General features: G+C 41.7%; 1 protein-coding gene across 3 annotated transcripts; it reads left to right on the top strand.

Moving 5' to 3' along the window:
* The first annotated feature begins 687 nt into the window (after nt 1-687).
* On the top strand, nt 688-20,113 carry ACTA2 (actin alpha 2, smooth muscle). Of its 3 annotated transcripts, none has more exons than XM_066554635.1 (9): nt 688-754; nt 12,799-12,970; nt 14,687-14,815; nt 15,717-15,827; nt 16,319-16,403; nt 16,490-16,651; nt 16,877-17,068; nt 17,977-18,158; nt 18,929-20,113. In XM_066554635.1, the coding sequence occupies exons 2-9, from the start codon at nt 12,842-12,844 to the stop codon at nt 19,070-19,072; spliced, it is 1,134 nt and encodes a 377-aa protein (XP_066410732.1). In that variant the 5' UTR covers nt 688-754; nt 12,799-12,841; the 3' UTR covers nt 19,073-20,113. The 3 variants fall into 3 exon arrangements, with proteins under 3 accessions (XP_066410732.1, XP_066410731.1, XP_066410733.1); XM_066554634.1 differs by lacking the exon at nt 688-754 and adding an exon at nt 10,264-10,291; XM_066554636.1 differs by lacking the exon at nt 688-754 and adding an exon at nt 12,582-12,599.
* Nucleotides 20,114-20,197: the final 84 nt, after the last annotated feature.

The following is a 20,197-nucleotide window of genomic DNA, read 5'->3' as shown; positions in this document are numbered from 1 at the left end:
AAGTGTTCAAACCTTTTCCCTTCAGGTACTGCCTGGACAGAGCACTGCTGATTTAATGTGTGGGTTTCTTCCATTTGTGAGATAAACCCAGGGCTGAATCCTTGTTCTAAGGATGAAAGAGGAAAGAAATCTATAGAGAAATGTCTGGAGTTAAAAGGTAAATATGAATAAAAGGAGATCTTTAGTTCTGCTTTTGACCTTTAATCGGAAGATGGCCTTAACAGGTGCACCAGATGGCTTCATTTCCCATGTTGAGTAAGTGATGCTCAGAGCCACCCTTCAAGGATGTTTTCCTTACAATTTTAAAGAAAACAAATTTTAGTAAATGTGGTAGTGAGGAGGAGAAGCTAAAGGAAACATTTTAAAGGATCGTAGCGTGCTGTAGTTTCTGATATTGTAAGAAATATTACAAGTTTGGAATTCAATTCCACTGTTTTGCTTTGCTCTGTCATGCTTCTCTTTCTGGGGCACCATCTGACAAGTGAGACTAGCAGGCTTAGATAAAAGCAGTGTCTTGTGGCTGAGACTCCAAACACTCTTGTTTTGGTTTCTTTTGATATCACTTAACCTTTGAAATTCTTTGGGGGTGGGGAAGACACCAGAGTGATGTGAAAAGCCTTATCCCTCCCACTAACCTCTGATGCAGCTTGGCATCCGCTGTGACATCAGAGCCAGAGCAGCATGCAGTGACCTTACTCTGGGTGTTTGTCTCCTGGGCATGGCTGTGTGCTTCTCAGCAGGACTTGTGCTTCAGGTAAAGCTGCTGTGCAATAGCTAAATCCTGGTAGAGAGGGGCTGTTGTGGTAGGAACAAAGCTGGAGGTCGGGGGGTTATCCCTGCCTCTACCAGCTCCCCCACTTGTACCACACATTTGCACAAACAGAAGAGAAGCCTGGCTAGCTGCTGAAGCTACAGGAGTGAGTCATATTTTCTCTATTCAGCTGCACAGCCCACTGCATATTAAGGTTTTGTGAGCTGTAGCAGATGGATTGAGTATGTAGTACAGGCTGATTTATATTTCTGTCAGAATGCAGTGGATTGTTTTCTGTTGGTGGTTCTCATCAGCAATTAAATGCTGTGCTTAAATAGCTGTGCATCTCTAAGGGTGGTCATAACCAGAAGGAATGCCGTGGTGTTAGCTGTCTGAAGCAGTCTGTTCAATTCCCAGATAAGACATCAGTGTTGTTTTTCAGCTGAATAATTTCTCAAATACTTGGAGGCCAGTATTTTGAAAGAGGCATCCTTTCCACACTGCACAGTAGCTGTCTCTCCTGCTGTCAGCCAGCTCAGATGCAGGAATGGGATGAGGGACTCTGCAGAGGGATGGGCAGCAGAACATGCATTTCTGGTTCCCTGGGATGGGCAGCAGAGCCTAGTGGCAGTGCAGGCCATGGCTCTTAAAGGCACAGGTTTCCCATAAGTCTCTCCCAGCTTGGGGATTCTCAGAAACCTTCCTGCCTGGAGGCAGCAAGCTGAGAGGAGAGCAGCTCCTCAGTTTCATGTGAGAAATGAAGAGGAATGCACATGCCTTTGCTATTAGTGTAGGGAAATGGTCTTATCTTCTGGAAGTAGAGGTTTTGGACAAAATTCTCACCTTTCATTTATTCACTTCAGAGAGTCATGATTTTTTAGTGTTTTTTTTTTTTTTTTGAGATCAATGGTAATTTTGATATTGCCTTGATTGAAGCTAAGATTTCACTACCTGTGCATAAAGCATATGTAAAGATATGTTGTATCAATACCTGGGGATTTGCCTTTCATGGGGAGGCAGGGCTGGCCACCAGCCCCTTCCCCATCCACTCTCTGGAGGAGCAGCATGGTCTGTCCTGCACGGCCACATGGCAGAGCCTGGAGTGCAGTGAAAGGCTGTTGGTACATGGAGTTTATTCCTTGTCCTCACAGCTTCTGCCCCACTGTTCCTGACTGACCTGGTACAAACCCCACCTGGTTTTCTCTTCAGGGGGCCCACCTGAAAAACAGGATCTGACAGAAATAAGATACTAAAGTATAATAAGTTATTAAAATCAAGGTGATAGGGAAGGTTTAGCCCTCATGAAAACAGCTTGTATTGTATGCAGAGAAAAAGAACACAGATGTTAGCCCTTTTTCCCAAGTGTGGTTGTCCCCTGTTCCTTCCAGCCCCTTTTCCTGAGAAGGCCTCACACATTTGCAGTGTGAGTGGTGCTCAGTCTCTAATGCAATAAAATGCTATAGCAACCCTGTTTTATTTAAATGCAATTCAGAAAGGGGGATGTATTTGTGCTGAAGATCTGCTAATTGCATCATTTTCTCCTGGTATTAAACAATGTGTCCATGCTGTGTAGTGCAGAGTAATCAGCGTGCAGGGAAATGATTTATTTTATATTGAAGAGGTCTGAGCTTTTGACCTTGTAAATGAATTCCCAGAGACAGCTAAATACAATGCAGTGAGTAACAGGCTTTAATTAGGAAGCTGGAAGAGTTGTACATAGTTCTGGTATCCTGATGTGGAAACTATCCAGGCATTTTCAGGATGCTTGTACAGCAGTGTTTTGCAGCAGTGAAAGGAGTTACTATGCCTTCAACAAGTTGCTAGCAAGGAACTGAAAGAAAGGGAAACTTGGGAAGTACTTACAGGACTGACAGCATGGTAGAAACTATAATTCTGAGACTTGTCTTTTTTTTAGTGATGTTACTGGCTTGCAAGAAGAACAGAAATGGATCAAAAAGCAGTTGAGTTTGCAGAAATCTCCCACTGGCAGGCTAGACCTGAGTCCTGATAGTTTGCATTCCCCTTGAGACCAGTGGTACAATAATTGGCCCTGAAATGGGCTGGAATGAGGAAAAGCTTTAGAGAATTCTGAGTTTTTCCATGTTTCAGGAGGATGGTTATGTTTGTTTCAGAATTATGTATCTAAGTCTAAAAAGGAGAAAGGAACACAATTTTGTTCTTTGGCCTAAAAGGGAATTTGAGCAAGTAGTTAAACCTGGGCATGTAAAGCACATTTAGTGGAAGAGGAAAAGAAAACCCTAAGTTTGATTGGAAAATGTTTTTACACTTTCAGAAAACCAAATTATTGAACAAAAGTAGCACATTATCTGTACTTTTCCATAGTTCTTATGGCTGCCTGTAAGAAAGAGGGAGAAAGAGCAGCCTTTTGTAACTTAGATGCATCTGCACAGCAAGGACCAAAAGCCTGCCTGCTTCAGTTTTCTTGTGAGGCTTTAGCATCCTTTGGGGAGCAGTTTATAAATGGAATACTCTAGAGCATGAGACACAGCTGTGTGCTAAGTGACCAACCATCGCCAGCTGTCTGTCTCCTGGGGCACCACACTTTGTAACAGGAGGGTGTCCCAGGGCCAAGCAGCAGCCAGGATGAGTGCAGGAAGGTGTGACAGGGCAGGTTGGCACTGCACATGGGCCACAGGAGAGCACCAGTGAAGTCTTGTCCTTCCTGCAAGCTGCACTGGGTCAGGCACCACATTCCTGGGTGTGTTTTCATCAGCCAAAATGACATTCAGCAAAAGTGCCATGGGAGCATGGGGTGGGAATCCTTCTGCACAGGTCACAATGCAAAGAGCCTTCTCCTATTATAAATTCTCTACTTGCAAAGAGCCTTCTCCTATTATAAATTCTCTACTTATTCTATAATATTCTCCTATTATAAATAATTCTCCTATTATAAACAGGATTCTGTTGGAGAGAACTCTGTTTTATCTTAGATCTATAGTGTAGGTTGTACCAAGTTATCAAAATACATACATGCTCACACAGATTTTATCTGTGACTTTTTTCTGTAACCTATGTTATTGTTCAGATCACTGATAAAGGCATTAAAGTGTACAGCCAGTGCTGGGTCCCACAGAATTCCTCCCCCTCAGCAGTGATTTCCCTGCACTGTTGTCCTGTAAGGCTTCAGAGGCAGCTCTCATGCTATTCTGTATATGTTGGATCTGCAGTTGTTTTGTTTTTTTAATGTTTTAGGATGTAAAGGGGTTTAAAGGGCTTTTACAACTATGTTTATAATATTCCTCAAAAAAAAGTTACAAGTCATTTTTATACAGCCTCATTCTCAATGTTTATTATATTTTCCCCTTTTATTTTTGTTGTTTGAATTCTGTATTGGCAGCTGTGATAGGTTGACTTTGAGTTGTGTGTTCATCTGGCATGTTTGTAATTAACTACTTCTTGTCATTACATGCTTGAAATTTTTGTTAAACTGCCTTTCTTCCTGGGGAAAACCCCACAAGCATTTTTAAGGGCTAATGAAAGTAAGTGTTGATTTTTCTGGAGGCACTTTGGCCTATTTGTAACACCTGTGTGGATGCAGGCTATTCCTGCCTGCTGCAACGTCCATGCCCAACTTTATTGATGGCTCTTTTAACGTCCTCTTGCCGTGGAGTTGAAATCAAAAAAAGCCCCAAACAGTTTTTGCAAACTTTCAAATTGACTTCTGACTTCTTTTTTTCTGATACAGAAAATGCACATGTATTCAATATGACTGCATTTGCTACATTACTTTTTACTTTTTGCATATAACAGCACACACTTTCATATAATGGTATGCCAATTCCAAAAGTAAGTTTCTTTTTTATCCTTTTTATTAAAAGTATGTGTTCACTTTAGTCACAAAGGTGATAGAATTCCGCTTGTATATTTTGTACATTCTTTGGTTTATTGCCACTTAACGCTCATTCCTTCACTGTTATTTAGTGGTTCCTGTGAAGTTAAAAAAAAAAAAAAGTTCAGCTGTGCTCTCAGCTGTTTGTAGGTTGTGCTGAGTGACTCATACAGAAGACAAGGAAGTTGCAGTGTGGCCAACATCTCCTTGTCCTGCCCAGCAGTGACACCTAAACTCCAAACGCTCTAAACTCAGTGCCAGGAGCAAGAGATGGAGACCAGGGCTGGGCCTTTGGGAGAGGCTGGTTCTGCCTTGGTGACATTTGTGGTGAGTGACTCCACAGTTTGCCATCATCTAGAGCCAAAAAGTGAAACTCTAGCACTACAGCAAATGATGAAATGTGCCAGTGAAAGCAATGACCTTGTTGAGTCTGGGAAGTGTTGTGGAGCAAGGGCCCCCGTGCCCTCCCTGTCCCATGCACAGGCTGCGTAGGCCTGACTTCCCTGGAAGTACAGCGCTTGTTTGCCGCAGCGGCGGGGTGGGAAGATGTAACTTACGTTTTGACAAGTTTGGATAGCTTGTCGCTGCAGAGGTTCTAATCATCATGGGGAATGTGGCTTTGAGAGATGTTCCAATGTAACATTATTGTGAGGCCTTACCGGCAGTGTAATTTTGGGCAGTTGTGTCAGTTCGAGCTGTGACCCAGCTACTGAGGGGCTGCTGAGAGTTTGCACACCGTGGGTCACAGCTCTGCCCTGGCAGTGGCCTGAGGGCTGACCCAGCATCTCTGCTGGATTTGCAGCTCTTGGTAGACACTGTGTTCCTTTGACTATCTTTCTGATTTATTTGTTGCTTTCCTTGTAACATTAGGGATGTCTACACCAGTTGGATTGTGAGCTATGGGAGGTGCCTTGCAGACAAAATGCAGAGTTTATTTCTACCAAAAAAAAAAAAATCGTGAAGGGCATTCAAAACTATGTATTTAAACTAGTCAAATTTATGGAGGGAAAATTTGAAATATATCTGCATCTATTGATCTATTATGCATGAGGATATGGGTACATATGCCTGTCTCAAGAAATCCTTCTATATGCCCGTCTCAAGAAATCCTTCTGCTTTACATAAGGAAGGAGAGAGGATATAGGAAGTGTAGGTGTCCCATTTCTTTCCAAGCATCTGGTATCAGGAAATCTCACACACAGGATACTGAGCTATATGGATATCAGCCTGACCCAGCAGGACTTGTGCTGGTGTGCTGTTTATTTATCTAAGAAGGATGATGGGGGAGACATTATCTCATTTTTACTTTGAACATCTTCCTTTGATTTTGAATGAAGGATAATTTTACCACATTACCAGAGGAAGATACCTTGTTAAGAAGATGAAGGAAGGTTGTGAATTAACATTCTTTATCAGCCTACTTAAGAGGCCCATGTGGCAAACACGATCTCCTTTAGCTCTTGAAGAGTACAAGCAAAACTATTTTCCAAATTTTGAGGGTTGAAAACTGCCATACTTGAAAATGATTAGAGCACTTTTGTCTTAGTTTTTAGAGAGGGACCAGTGCAGGAGCCTGACAATCCCAGAGAAAGCTAATCTATGGGTCTGACAGTTTATGGTTAATCTGACACTTTACAGATGCTTACTGAGTGACAGCTGCAATGAATCAGGTTATTAGAGTGACTTTCTGCTCCCTAAAGCTTATTTATTCCTGTCTTTCTCAAAATAGAGGGTGGGGATGTGTAAAGCCTATCAATGAGATAGAGGAGAGGGCCTGAAGCCAGACAAACCAAAACATTTAGAGATTCTGCTAATGTTACGAAGATGAAAGGAATCCCCAAATAAAAGGGAGCCAGAGACATATTTAGCAGAGCCTCATTCCTAAACAGCCAATTGGATGGAGGCAGGAAGGTCTCCACACACATCTCAGAAGTTGTTTTCCCTTATAAAGTAAAGCAAAGAGATTACTTTATTCACATTCTTCTATAGACTGGGAGAAGCCTGCAGCTTCTATCCTCCTTTACCAAAAAAGTATGGCATCTACCCACTGGTGCTGGGCCTCTGAGCTGGCACTCTTGGGGCCAGCTGGAGCCCATTTCCTAGGCATGGGTGGATCTACAGCCCCTGCTGCCATGGAGTGCCAGGCACACTTTGTGTCCAATCCACAGTTACTGAAAAGAAGGAGCTTAAGGAAGGTGTAGCTAAATTTCCACTGATACATGGAAGGATGCTGGAAGTCAATAGGAGAGTATCCAATGTGCACTGGAGCATTGCTGGGATCTCTATTAAGAGATCAGGGGAAAAGATACTGAAGAGAGGGGCAAAATTAATTTTTCCTCTTCTTTTTCTTTCTGTGATTGTACTCCAGACATACTCTTGTGATGCAGACTGAAAAAGGGTTTAGCATGGAAGACCTGAGAAGTTCTCAGGGGAGTTAAATAAAAACCATAGGTTTTGGCTATGGATATAAAGAAAGAAGAGGAACCTTGGGGTATGGACACAACAGGCAAATTTTGCTGTGCAGTTTCTGTACAAATGAGTGGGATAAGGACTGAAAGGCAGAAGAAGCTGGTGTTGGAAGTGGCCTCCAGAGGAAAAGCTAAACTACTTTCAGGAATAGTGTTTTGTTCTTTTCCTTGAAAAACAAACAAAAAACCCAAATTCCATATATATAGCTATATTTCAGATGGGCTCTTATTTGCCCATAGCTGCAGAGGAGGGTTCAGAGGTTTGATCCCCAGCATCTAGGCTTGATTCTCAGACTTTTTCTATGCAATTCTTTTTAGGTTCTCATTCATGTCTCATGCCAAGTTCATTCTTCCCTCTCCCCTTGCCCCTCTGGCAATGACCTAAGTTACTGAGAAGAAAGGTGTAAGCTACTAATGCCATTTTTTTCACGCGAGCTTTTATGTATAGAAATATTTTTGTGATCATAACTTCAGCATGGAGCCACCAAAAAGAAAAGAAATTCTTTTATTCTATAATGTCCCTGGAGCTGGACTGACCTAATTTCCTTGTATAGTTCACCTGTTTGCCTTCCTTCCTTCCTGCCCTGGCATTTTCCATAGTGTCCCACTGCAGAGACAAGCTGCCTGCTGAGCACTGCTCTTCATTGTGCTCTGGAGCTGTGGCTGGGCAGCACCTCTGCATTTTTCCTCTGCTGTTGCTGTGTATTCATCCCTACTGCTCAGTCAGCCTCTGGGCTTACTTTTCCTTGCAGCCTGCCTATGCCTGCCTCTAACAAATATCCTTCACAGGGCAGCTCCTTCCAAAGAACTGGTGTTCACTCTGTATCCCCATATCAACACCTGCCTGCTCTGAGTGAGACTCTGTATCTTTCAGCTGTATCTCTTTCATGATCATCCTGAAATCCCCTGTGCCCAGGGCAGGGAAGGTGATGTGTAATCCCCACCCAAATAACCTGAAAAAATTCCTGAAAGCAGCCAAGGGGCTGCTGCTGCCACTACTGCCACGAGCAGTAATTGTGGTGTGCACCAGGATAAGGTGACAGGAATCATGGTGAAGCTTAACAGAGGTCCAGTCTCTGGCATCAGCGTGGCCACTGTCTCCTTTATGTTCTCAAAGGTAGAAAACTGTTGCCTGTATTTCTAGCTGTGCCAAGGAGCAGTGTGGATGATGTACCAGCTCTGCTGAAGGGTTGTTTACTTGGCTCTGCAGTCTCACTTGTGCTGCACCTGCCACAAGTTTTTTTGGGATTGTGAACTTCTGCTCAGTAAGGCAGAAATTTAGGATTCTTTTGAATCTTTGTCCTAGTCTAGGTATTCAAGGATGATGTTTCTGAAAACCTTGGAGTGTGCTTCTTCTGATCTAGAAGGTAATTGATGTTTGTGTTGAAATCAGACATGATACCGCATTGAAGGGTTCTGCTGTATGAAATTCCCCTTCCCCTTGAACAAGGTTCCCTGATCTGATACCATATGTTCTATATGAGGTATGCAAGTTTTCTCAGCTATGTTGTTGAGTGTTGTTTAAAAACTAAGAATTTGGTTTTGGCTGTCCTTTGGATGCCAGTTGGAGATATGCAAAAAAGGGCCTGTTTAGAGCCTCAGTTTTGAGTTGCTTACCTCAATGGGTATTTTAATTTTCTTTCTCTTTTTCTTTCCCTTTTTCTTTCCACTTTTCTTTCCCTTTTTCTTCTCCTTTTTCTTTTTATTCCCCTTTTTCTTTTTCTTCCTTTTTTTTTTAAGTATCTCTGTCTTTTGCCCTGATTATGGAAGGGAAATAACAAATAGCTTTTGCATGGCTCACGTTCCAGCACTTGTTAGCTTCTGTTTCTGACTCTCCAAAGCAGTTACATTCCTTAGAAGTTCCTTTCCTTAAAAGTTAAATTCCTTTTGGTGTTCAATCCATAATTCTGCCTATTTACTATCTCTGCTAGTAGTTTATTCCTCACATTTTCACATCAGAAAAACTTTCACTGTGGTTTTCTGGGAGGTCTTCTTGCATGAAAGCTACTCAGGCAGCAAGCACTCCATAACAAAGGCACGGTGCCTCTCCCTGTTGTAACAAGACTTGCAAAGCAAGGATCTCACTTGGGTTATCACATCTCTCTTGGCTTGTGTGCCTGGAGATCTTTTGAATTTGCAAGGTTTAGTATTGGAATTAGGAGATGCTGTTTCCTGTCTGTTGTACAAACTTAATGACAAAATGTTGTCGGCTGTGAAAGGGCTGCTTCACCAGAATTAATCTGTCCACAGAACAGTTGGCTACAGCTGTAGAAATCCAGGCCTGTGCTGAAAATAACTTCTGCAGTGAGAACTGTTCCTTTGTTTGCTAAAAGTGAGTTCAGTGAAAAAGATAGCTGGGGTTATAAAATTCAACAACTTAATTATGAACAATTTGGGATGTGAGTTTCTCACAGTCCAGACTTGTGGGCATCAGTGGAGCAGCTCTAGGGCAAATTTGGCCTGAAGAGCCTAGAGCTGGAAAATAAGCTTTCAAAGAAACAGAATGGATTCTAACCTATCACAGACCAGAGAGGATCATAACAATCTTTTAACTGAACATTTTCACAACCTTCAAGGACTTCTCTGTGAAACTTGTACAACAGCTGATACTTTTTTAACTACCCTTAAGCCTGTGGGCAATATTCATTATACAAGCAAAATTATAAGCTTTTAAAGAGACTTTGTAGAAAAATTGAGCAGCTGTTTAGCTGGTCAAAAATATTTATTCATTGTTTTTATCAAAATCTTCAGTGAAGCAAGGTCCTTGTTTAAAAAGACTTTTCCTGTTATAAATGACTGCTCTTCTGATTTCTCATTCTGCTTCTTGGATGTTACTGTGGAATCCTGGACCTCTCTTTTTGAACACATGATCCTCCTGCCAGAGGATGTCTACTGTGGGCACACTCTCTCTGGATTTTAGCAACTCTCCTGAAGTTTAAAAGTGTTTATCTTACACAGCTGAAAGTCTCCTCCTGTTTCATGAGCTCTACACTGGAATGCAGTGGAAGAGACCCAGGGCCTGTGGCCACCCAGATTAGAGTTTTTTGTATTAAGGTCCCTATATGGTTTTGTTAGAGACTTCAGCTCTGTCTCTGTCTGTCTCTGCTCCTTGTTTGGGAGGCTAGTGGGAGGAGAAGAGCTGAAGGGGCTATAAAACCTCTGGGGTTTCAGATACAGAGTGTACCACCCTAGAGCAGCCATCCTCAGCCAAGCGCTGTCAGGGTAAGTGGCACAGAACCAATGGCGTGATTTACAGGTTGCTGGAGGATTTCAATTAAATAATGTCAAGTGGAAGCTGTTCAGGAGGATGTACTGCTGTGCTGTAATTTGCTTTAAAGACTTATTAGAATCAAGTTGATAAAATGCTTGCAGTATCTATACTGAGTTTTCTTTATTTTATATTCTGAAAGGAAAAGTTCTGCCCTAATAATTTTACTGCTTCTACCATCACTTCAGCAACTGTATAAAGAAATGGTTTGTGTAATGCCACTGCTGGAATTGCAGATATACTCTGGTTTAAATGAACCCGTGTGACATTGGGGTGTTAGGTTGGGACAGAGTTCCTGATGGGGTGTGTAGTTGTGTTTCTTAGCAGATTTGCTTCAGTGCTTTAAATCAAGTGTGAGGTGAAAGAGTGTTTCGTGGAATGTGACTGCAGGAAGAGCTGGAAGTATGCAAACCAGCAGTGTCTAATAGGATAAAGTGAGGATGCATGTGTATTCATCCTTGTCTCTATGCATATGAAACTAGTGTTCTGTAAAATGCCAAACATTCATTAACAAACAGGCTACACGCAGCACTTGTGGAGCTGGGGTTCTCTTTTAATTTATTGTGGAGTTTGGGGAGGTGATTGATTATATTTGCATGTAAAACGGGGAGAAGAAAGAGGCTAAAGACTGTTTACTTGGGAGAAAAATTTCCTTTCTTCCACAGCACTCAGTGACATTTGCTGCTCTAAGATCTTGCTACTGCCTGCCATGACAGTCCTGAGCTGTAACTCATTGGTTGGTAGCAGAGCCCTCTGTCTGATTTTTCAACTTTTTGTGCTTTATTACTAAATATGGTTTTCATTTAGAGTCCACTAAGCTCAGAAATGTAGCCTCTCCTGCCCCCTTCTTCCCCTCCCCCAAGTGATTTTTGGCATTGCATGAGCTGCATTGGTTTGAGCAACCCCCCTGACCTCAAACGCTGTTCCAAAAACAGACGGCTGAAAAGCATATTTCCTAATTAGGAAATGGTTTGTCCAAACCAGGCTGTTCATTCATGTTAGATAACAGTTGTACTCCATTCAGTAAATCTTTTAATATAAAGAGCCTAAGGAGTTTAATAAATGAAAAAATTGTGACTTACTTTCCTTCCACAGTTATAATGATAAAATATCTGGAATACAAAGTTAGGATTTCCCTGTCCTTGTCTTTTCCTGGGAGCTCTGCCCACACAGCCTGCAGGAGCAGGGCTGCAGCCATGTCTCGTGGCTGCCTGGCTGGGGAGAGACAGAGGATCTCAAATGAAGCATTTGGGAGAACTGCCTGTGCCTGTTCCATCCATTGTAGAGGCTAAACAGATTGTGGCCTCCCTTGCTCATTGGCCATGGCTCTTGCTGACCCCATTCTTATTTCTGCCTGCACTTCCAGTATTCCTGCAGCAGAAGGTTTTGGAGCCTGCATGTGGAGCCAGCTGGTCCGTGGATGACAGCTGTCTCCCTTAGCTGTTAACACACTGCAATTTGTTGAACTCTGTGTGGAAGCCCAGGCTTGGAGTGGGCCAAGTGATTCCCTACCACGCTATAAATTGTGAGCAAATAGTTCTTCTTGAGTCCTGGTATTCAGTGCTTGTTTCTGTAATTGACTTCAATACAAAGCCTTCAAAGCATTTTTATTACCCATATTATCTTCCTGTTGCCAGAGGAGGAAAACAGTTTCTTTTTACTGAGCCAAGGAGCCAACATAAATTGATCTGTCACTCTACAAATGTAGTTTATTAGCTGCTTTGAAATGATGATAGAGCAGACATATGGCCTGTTTTTAAAACACATACTGTCTCTGACTTAATTTTAAAGGTGGGTTTATTTTTCTGACTGATTAGGGGAGAACTCAAAAAGACGTGCTCCTTTTTTTCTCTTTTTTATTTGGAAATTTTCTACCTTTTTAAAAGGTTAAATGTAAACTTAATTGGCCATCTTCACCAGCAGATTAATATCTGCATCAGGAAAACACCCCTGGTACATGCACAGCATTTAATATAGCTAGATTTTGGGAAGCCCAAAACTAGAATGGGAAGTTGAAGTGCTCTTACCTTTTAACAGCTATTCACATGTGTCAGGATTTTGTCAGGGTGATAGAAAAGCAGGAGAAGTTGTGTTGAATTCAATGCAAATGAATCTTTGTTTTTGCAGCTGTCAGTCCAGTGTTCTCTTTCATCTCCCTCCCCCAGCCGTGGATTTCTGAGACCAAATTTAGATAAACATTTGCTGCTCCCTGATCTCTCTGCCTGTGCCGCAGGGCTGGAAGTCTCCTCTGGAATTCCCTGGGTAATCTCTAGCGCACCCAGGCATGGTTGATAGCTCTCATGCTTTCCAGAAGGAAGCCCATTCCCTCCCACAGCCCTGCAGTCCTTGTGATTCCCAGCCTGGGGCCATTCCCCTCCTTGCAGGTTCTGGTGGCCAGGGTGGCTCTGCTATCTGAGTGTGATTTGGGTATTGATTTAATTCTTCCCTGCTGTTTTCACAGGGTGGTTTTCTGTCTGGAAGGCCAGCAGGCACTGCTGTAGAAGATGTGTGAGGAAGAGGACAGCACTGCCCTTGTTTGTGACAATGGGTCAGGGCTCTGTAAAGCCGGCTTCGCTGGAGATGATGCTCCAAGAGCAGTTTTCCCGTCCATTGTGGGTCGTCCCAGGCACCAGGTGATGAACTACTTTGGTTGTTCCTTATTGGGCTTGTAGAAGGCTTTGCTGCCCTGTCCCCAGCTCTTCAGCCAGGACCATCTGTGTCTGGGGCTAGGCCAGCCTGGAGTCATCTGTGTAACACAGTATTTCCAGGCAAAAATGAGTCCGGCAGCGCACTTCCCTGAATCAAGGGAGGTCTCATGCCTTGTAAAGGAATCCTTTTAAAATTTTTCACTCCCTTCTATGCCATCTTTTCCCTGCCCCTTAATTTTGAATCACCCAGAGAACTTTGTGAATAAAACTCAGTTAAAGAAGCCCAACCCAAAATCCAAACAAGCCCAACACAGGAAGATCTGGAAATTCTGACTGCTCTTAAAGCTGATAATAGGTAATGTGTGGAAGACTAAAGGAGGAAGCAGAAGTTTTCAGTTAGCTTTCTCCTAACCTTTCTGACTTTATTCATTAGGCTGTACCAGAAATGGGTGCCTGTCTAGGATTTCCTTAGCTTCAAGGTTTACATTTGAGTATATGATGCACTCCACTATATTTTAATAGTTTGCAGAACATATTTATTATCTGAGCTGTTAATTATAGAGAGTTTATGAGATAGATCACCATAAGCATGAGTTAGAGCAGCTTGTCTAGGTCACAACAAACTAATCCAAGTAATTAACAGATCCACCTAATTGCTTCTATGTCATCCAAGGCCCTGGTGGAAAGAGGCAAGCTCTTTGCAAGCTGAAGACTTTATATACCCAGGAAATTAATTTTAAATTCTCCAGGATTGGAGAAATACCTGCCTTTCAATACAGAAACTAGGACTGAAGGGCAAAGTGATGCCTCTGGGAATTACCATAATTTGAAAAGTGCATTCAAATGCCATCATCTGTAGCTAGTGTAAATGATAATAATTGCTCAAAACCAAGCCATATAGTTACAGTGGAAACAAATACAGATTTCTAGAACTTTCTTTCCTGATCATTTATGATGGGTCATCCCATTAAAAATTGCAAAGCTGTTAAAAACAGGATGCCTGTTTTTAAGACATGGATTTAGGTTTGGATCCAAGGTTTGGATTCTCTAATGACTAAGTTCTGATAGGAGCATTATGCACTTAAAGGATCCTAATATATTCTGTTTTTCTTTAATTATTTCTGATTTTAACATAGAGTCTAGTGTATATCCAGAGTAGTTTCCAGCTTCTGGTCCTTTAATAATTTCTACAGGATCTATGAAAATATCTGTAAAGAAGTCCATACAGTAGATTTAAATTGTCCATCCCTAATTACAGTATTATGGCATTCATATAGAGGATTAAAAAATGTTGAAACTGAAGTTTTGGGAAATGTAAATTGTGTATCACTCGATCTTGACCCTTAGATGGCACAATATCACTTTCTGCTTTTACTCCACTTTATTATCATTTAGCAGACTGTTCATCCCTAAATAATAACAAACATAAAACAACTCAGTTTTCCCACTTTATCTTGATGCATTTAATGTTGTACTTGTTCTGTTTACTCAACTGTAGTGGAAATATGAACTCCAGAGATTTAACAACGAAACATTTAATATTGGCAATTTAAGAGCAACACATAATACTCCATTTGTTAGTATTAGTAAGCTATGTTGTAACTAGTATAACTGGCAACTGGATTTGTTTCACAGCTAATGTTCTGTCTACTTTATGACACTTTTCTCTGAGAGACTGACACAATTTGTATTATTTTATAGGGTGTGATGGTTGGTATGGGTCAAAAAGACAGCTACGTGGGTGATGAGGCTCAAAGCAAGAGAGGAATCCTGACCCTGAAATACCCCATAGAGCACGGCATCATTACAAACTGGGACGACATGGAGAAGGTATTTCAGCTTTCAAAAGTCAATGTGTACTACTGGTAAACAGAACTATTCGAACCAAATATTTGCAGAATATCCACTAAATTTTAGATGAAAGTGTCATGCTACCCAGTATGGTTCAAGGAGAAACTTGTTATTTGGAATGGTCTGGACATCCCAACACACTGTAAGTGTGTGGAGTCACCGAGAACCTAATGACTCTCAGTATTGAAGAAATTGCTTGAAAGCAAAATCTTTTAGATGCCAAACATATCAACCAGTACTTAATGACCACCAGCTTGAAAACAAGCTTAGGAAAGACTTCTTGGCCTTCAGATTGAAATCTCTGGTTGTTTTACTTCTTATCAGTGTATTAACCTCCTCACTGCCTCATTTGGCCTCAGATTTTTACAACTTGTAGGAACAAGTTGTGTGGAGGTGATAAACACAAGTCTACTTTCAACCTCACAAACCATTTATCTTCATTTCTTTTCTTGACTATTTGGGCTGGCCTGTACAATCCAAAAGAGGAAACTGTCATGAGACCCATTATCCATTGAACTCTGTGTATGTTCTCTGAGTTGTTCTGGAACTGTTTCCCTTTCAGTCATCATTGAAATAGCATTGCTGGAACAAAGTGAGTTCTGTTCTGTCTTTTCTGTTGTAAGAGTACTGTATTCATTTTCCTTAGGTGTCCCCAAAGTAAGTCATATATTACTGGTAGCACTACCTGAGGATGGTGCTTTTCTTTCTACAGTTGTTCAGGTAGTCTCTGTGGAGGCAGTAAGAACAGCTGCATGAGAAACATCACCAGCCTATATCTACAGCTGTAAGCAGAGTGCTGGAGCTCAGTACCTGTCTGGAAGTGATGCTGAGCTGCTGACTGATGGTGTTTCTTTCCCTTGGCTTCTCTCACTATCCTCAGATCTGGCATCATTCTTTCTATAATGAGCTCCGGGTTGCACCTGAGGAGCACCCGACTCTGCTGACTGAAGCACCCCTGAATCCCAAAGCCAACCGTGAGAAAATGACACAGGTGAGCCACACTAAAGCTATGTCATAGTCCAACCTTTCTATTCAACAGGATGTGAATGCCATCCTTCCAGTTAGTCATGCTGTCCAGCAGTCTGTCTCTCTCGGTTATGGAAGATGGAAAGCACACAGTGACCACCTGTCATATTTACATATTATTACATATAATTTAGAAAATCACTGTATTCACGTTGAATGTGAGCACTCCAGTCTGTCTGAACTTTGTCATCTTAATCTGTTTTTATGTCCAGGCCTATTACAAAATTATCTTTAATATGTGCACGTGGCTATATTAATATGATAAAAATACAAGCCAAATACAGGGACATACCTTATAGGACAAATATTTTTGGATTTAGATTTTGTATTTTCCTTTCTTGCTTTTACCAAGCAAAGAGAAATATCAAAATCTTGCATTCTGCCTCTTTTTCAGTAAATTGCTTCAACTAAGCTAAACCCTCTAGTGTTACGACAATCATTTTAATTGCATTTCAGATTATGTTCGAGACATTCAACGTGCCAGCCATGTATGTAGCTATTCAAGCCGTTCTGTCCCTCTATGCCTCTGGACGTACCACAGGTAAGCCTCAGGGGAACGTGGCACAGGTGTTTGCAATGGTTCCGTGGGGATGATGGGGATGAACCGTGTGTGTTACCGTCCCAAAGGGATCGTGCTTGACTCTGGGGACGGCGTCACCCACAACGTGCCGATCTACGAGGGCTACGCGCTGCCACACGCCATCATGCGCCTGGACCTGGCTGGCCGCGACCTGACCGACTACCTCATGAAAATCCTGACGGAGCGCGGCTACTCCTTCGTCACCACTGGTAAGGGCACGCCAAAACAGAGCCTCGTTCATGGGCCTCAGAAGCACTATCAGTGGTTCTGCAGTTGAATAGGCATGGGAGGGTCTCCAACATGAAAGCCCCTTGAAAGGCTAGCAGAGGATTTGTTCAAAATATGGGGAGGGTGTTGGAGGGTGAAAGGGAACAAGCAGTCAACAGTCTGGGTCCTTCCTGCATGCCATTTTAAAGATTGAATCCTCTTTACAGCGGAGCGTGAAATTGTCCGTGACATCAAGGAAAAGCTCTGTTACGTGGCCCTGGACTTTGAAAATGAGATGGCCACTGCTGCATCTTCCTCGTCTCTGGAAAAAAGCTACGAGCTTCCTGATGGTCAGGTGATCACCATTGGGAATGAACGCTTTCGGTGCCCAGAGACTCTCTTCCAGCCGTCTTTCATTGGTGGGTTCAGTGACTGTTCTGCCTTGGTAACCTGCACAGAAATACCAAGTCCCTATTTCCTTTTGCTTGTGCTCCATTACTAACTCACCCAGACCTATACATGTGTCCTAACACCTATTATAAAACAATCTTTCAGAACAGGTCTATTAATGTGCTGGGAAGAACTTCACGTTAAACAATTAGCCAAAATGCTTTCCCAAAATAAACCCACAATGTTTATTCCTGCCTTCGGGCATTGGGCCTGTGCCATTTTGCATCTTTGAATGTTCTTGCCAGGAGTGGGAAGAAGTGGGAGGGGCATGAAGGCAGCAAGACCTACTTTTATTTTTCCAAAAGACTGCTCCAAATCCTGAATCCATGGTTCATTGCCTTTTCAGAGCAAAGTCAAGATGATGCCATGCTAATCAACATCCATGAAGGCAGATTTGCAACTAGGTCACACAGAAATCCAGTGTCAGTTCTGCCAATAGGCAGGATTTCAACTCAGAGATAAAGCAGTTGCATGCCTAGAGGTATTAGGACATATTTTGACTGTTCTGTCTCTGAGTTGACTTAATTTGAAAAGAAAAAAAAAAGGGAAAAAAAAGAGAACAAATTATTCCAAGACCATATAAGGAATTCTTAGACAATTGAGATTGCCTCCAGAAGCCTAGTGGAAACTTTGCTGTTCCACACCCCCAACTTTCTTTTTAAGGAGGACTTGTTGTGTGTAAGGGGGAGAGGACGGCTGTACATGAAGGAACTCTTAAGCAAATAATTTAGGCAACTGCAAAATGACTTTCCAGATTTCCAAAGCTCTGAGACTGATGTCTTCCAAAGAGTCACTAAACAGCACATCAGCTCTGCATTAACAATGTTAAGTCTCTGTATGGAGTTGCTTCCTCAGTGTTCTTCTGTGCCTTCCCCAGGCATGGAGTCTGCTGGCATTCATGAAACCACTTACAACAGCATCATGAAATGTGACATAGACATCAGAAAGGATCTTTATGCCAACAATGTGCTGTCTGGAGGCACCACAATGTACCCGGGTATTGCAGACAGGATGCAGAAGGAAATAACTGCCCTGGCTCCTAGCACCATGAAGATCAAGGTATGTATGGTGCAATCATTTGTAGATTATATGAGATGGCATTTACAAAGTCCTCAAAGATCTAATGAAACATGCAACACCTTACAAAGTGAGTGCTTTTAACACATTCTGAATCACATCTGGATTACCTAGCAAGTAATCACCAACTGGTAACTTTGGTGCTAGAAAAAGAGAGCTTTCTCTCATTTCCTTGTTCATGTTGATTTCAGTCAAATGTCCTAATGTGGCCAAAGAACAGCATGAACCCAGGAATATAAATGTTCCTCTGGGGCTGTATGTGAGCTTCTTCAGCCCTTCTAGTCCGATGGATGTGGGAGAGACGAAATGCTGATTTTGTCTTTGGCTTACAAGTTTGAAAGAGACCCTGACAAACTAATCTTTGTTCTGCTGCTTCAAGTCTTCTGTTCTTTGCTTTACAAACATTTTATCAGCTATACCAAAAGGAATGCTCCATAGGTCATTGATTTTTTTCAAGCCCACCTAGACTGTCATTATGTTTCCAGAGCAATTCTCTCCCCTTTTCTCATATATACTCAGGAGTACATGAGTGCACCAGGGACAGGGGTCACTGAGGGTTGAGTCAGGCAGGGAATTTGAGGGTATAGATTTATATAAAAAATTCTAAACTTTCCTGCTTGCAGCAATGGATAGCACTAGCACATAGGTGCAGTGTTTTTTTCATATCACAGATCACTGCTTTAGTATTTTTGTATAAAAATGTATTTTATTCACAGTAGACAGTCATCCTTAATGTTTTATTTCTTAAACAGATCATTGCTCCTCCTGAACGCAAGTACTCAGTCTGGATTGGAGGCTCTATCCTTGCTTCCCTCTCTACTTTCCAGCAGATGTGGATCAGCAAACAGGAGTATGATGAAGCTGGTCCATCCATTGTTCACCGCAAATGCTTTTAAATTGCTTTTCTTTATATGTCTCCTTAGTGTGAATGTATTCAGGGAAGTACATTCTTATAATTTCATTCCATAAATCCTTCATCGTAATTAATCTAATTAATTGGATACTGTGTATTTCTTAAAATAAATTTTAAATATACTATGAAATTGCTGCTCCTATTTAAAACAAAAACAAAAGCCATGCCATGAGTGTGTGGAGATGCCATTACAGCTGGCTTGAAGCTCCATCTTGTGACATGAATTTATTATTACACTCCACTGGGCTTAACAGAAATGGTGGTACCTTTAGCTCAATGATGCCAATGCCAGAAGATGCTCACCCGTCAGGCTGCATGTTCTCATAGTTTAGCCTCAGAAAACATTTTAATCTGCAGACAGAACCAGCCATGGTTCTTACAAAGTTCTAGGCAGTACCAAAGGAGCACGGCATCTGTTCAGTATCAGGAATATCATGTTCATTATCATGGGCACACTGCTTTGCATCTGCTTTATCCAGAAATATTATCTATCCACATCACTTCTTACTACACAGCTGTCATGCTGGAAAAGCTAATTTCTTACAGTTCAGGGCCCAGGGGTGTATGATATGTACATATCATACATATAAGTACATGTGTACCATATGTACCACAACAATCCTGTGTTTTTTCAAAGAAATAAAACCTGTTCCTCTGGGAGCATATCTAAACACTAATAGTAGGTCAAACATATGACTTTTCTATTGTATGCCCTCAGGATGAGTGCAGCCTATTATTTTTATTTTGTGATTTCTAGCAAGATCTAAAGGGTAATTAAGCTGGCTTAATATACTTTCTTTTCAGAACTTTTTTTTAAAGGGGGGAGTAATGTGTTCAAAGCAGCTAAAATAATTTTGACAATTTTCTTTTTCTGTGATTTTTCTGATTCCATTTATAATCTTAAACACATCAGCCAGAAGTATATGCTTAGAAGCTGAAGCCTATATATATACTGTCTTAGAAGTATATATATATGAATAAAGAATTCACTGAGACAGACCTGGAAAAGGTCACTTCTAAGGAACTTGCTGCAATCTGTGTTCATTAGAGTTCAGGATAAAGGATGCTATTTATTTTTGTTAACCTATTTTCCTCTCTCAACTCAATA

The sequence above is a fragment of the Molothrus aeneus genome, chromosome 8, assembly GCF_037042795.1.
Source record: "Molothrus aeneus isolate 106 chromosome 8, BPBGC_Maene_1.0, whole genome shotgun sequence".
Classification (NCBI taxonomy): Eukaryota; Metazoa; Chordata; class Aves; order Passeriformes; family Icteridae; genus Molothrus; species Molothrus aeneus.
Note: the sequence above shows the minus strand (reverse complement) of the source record. Positions and strands in the feature narration are given on the sequence as shown.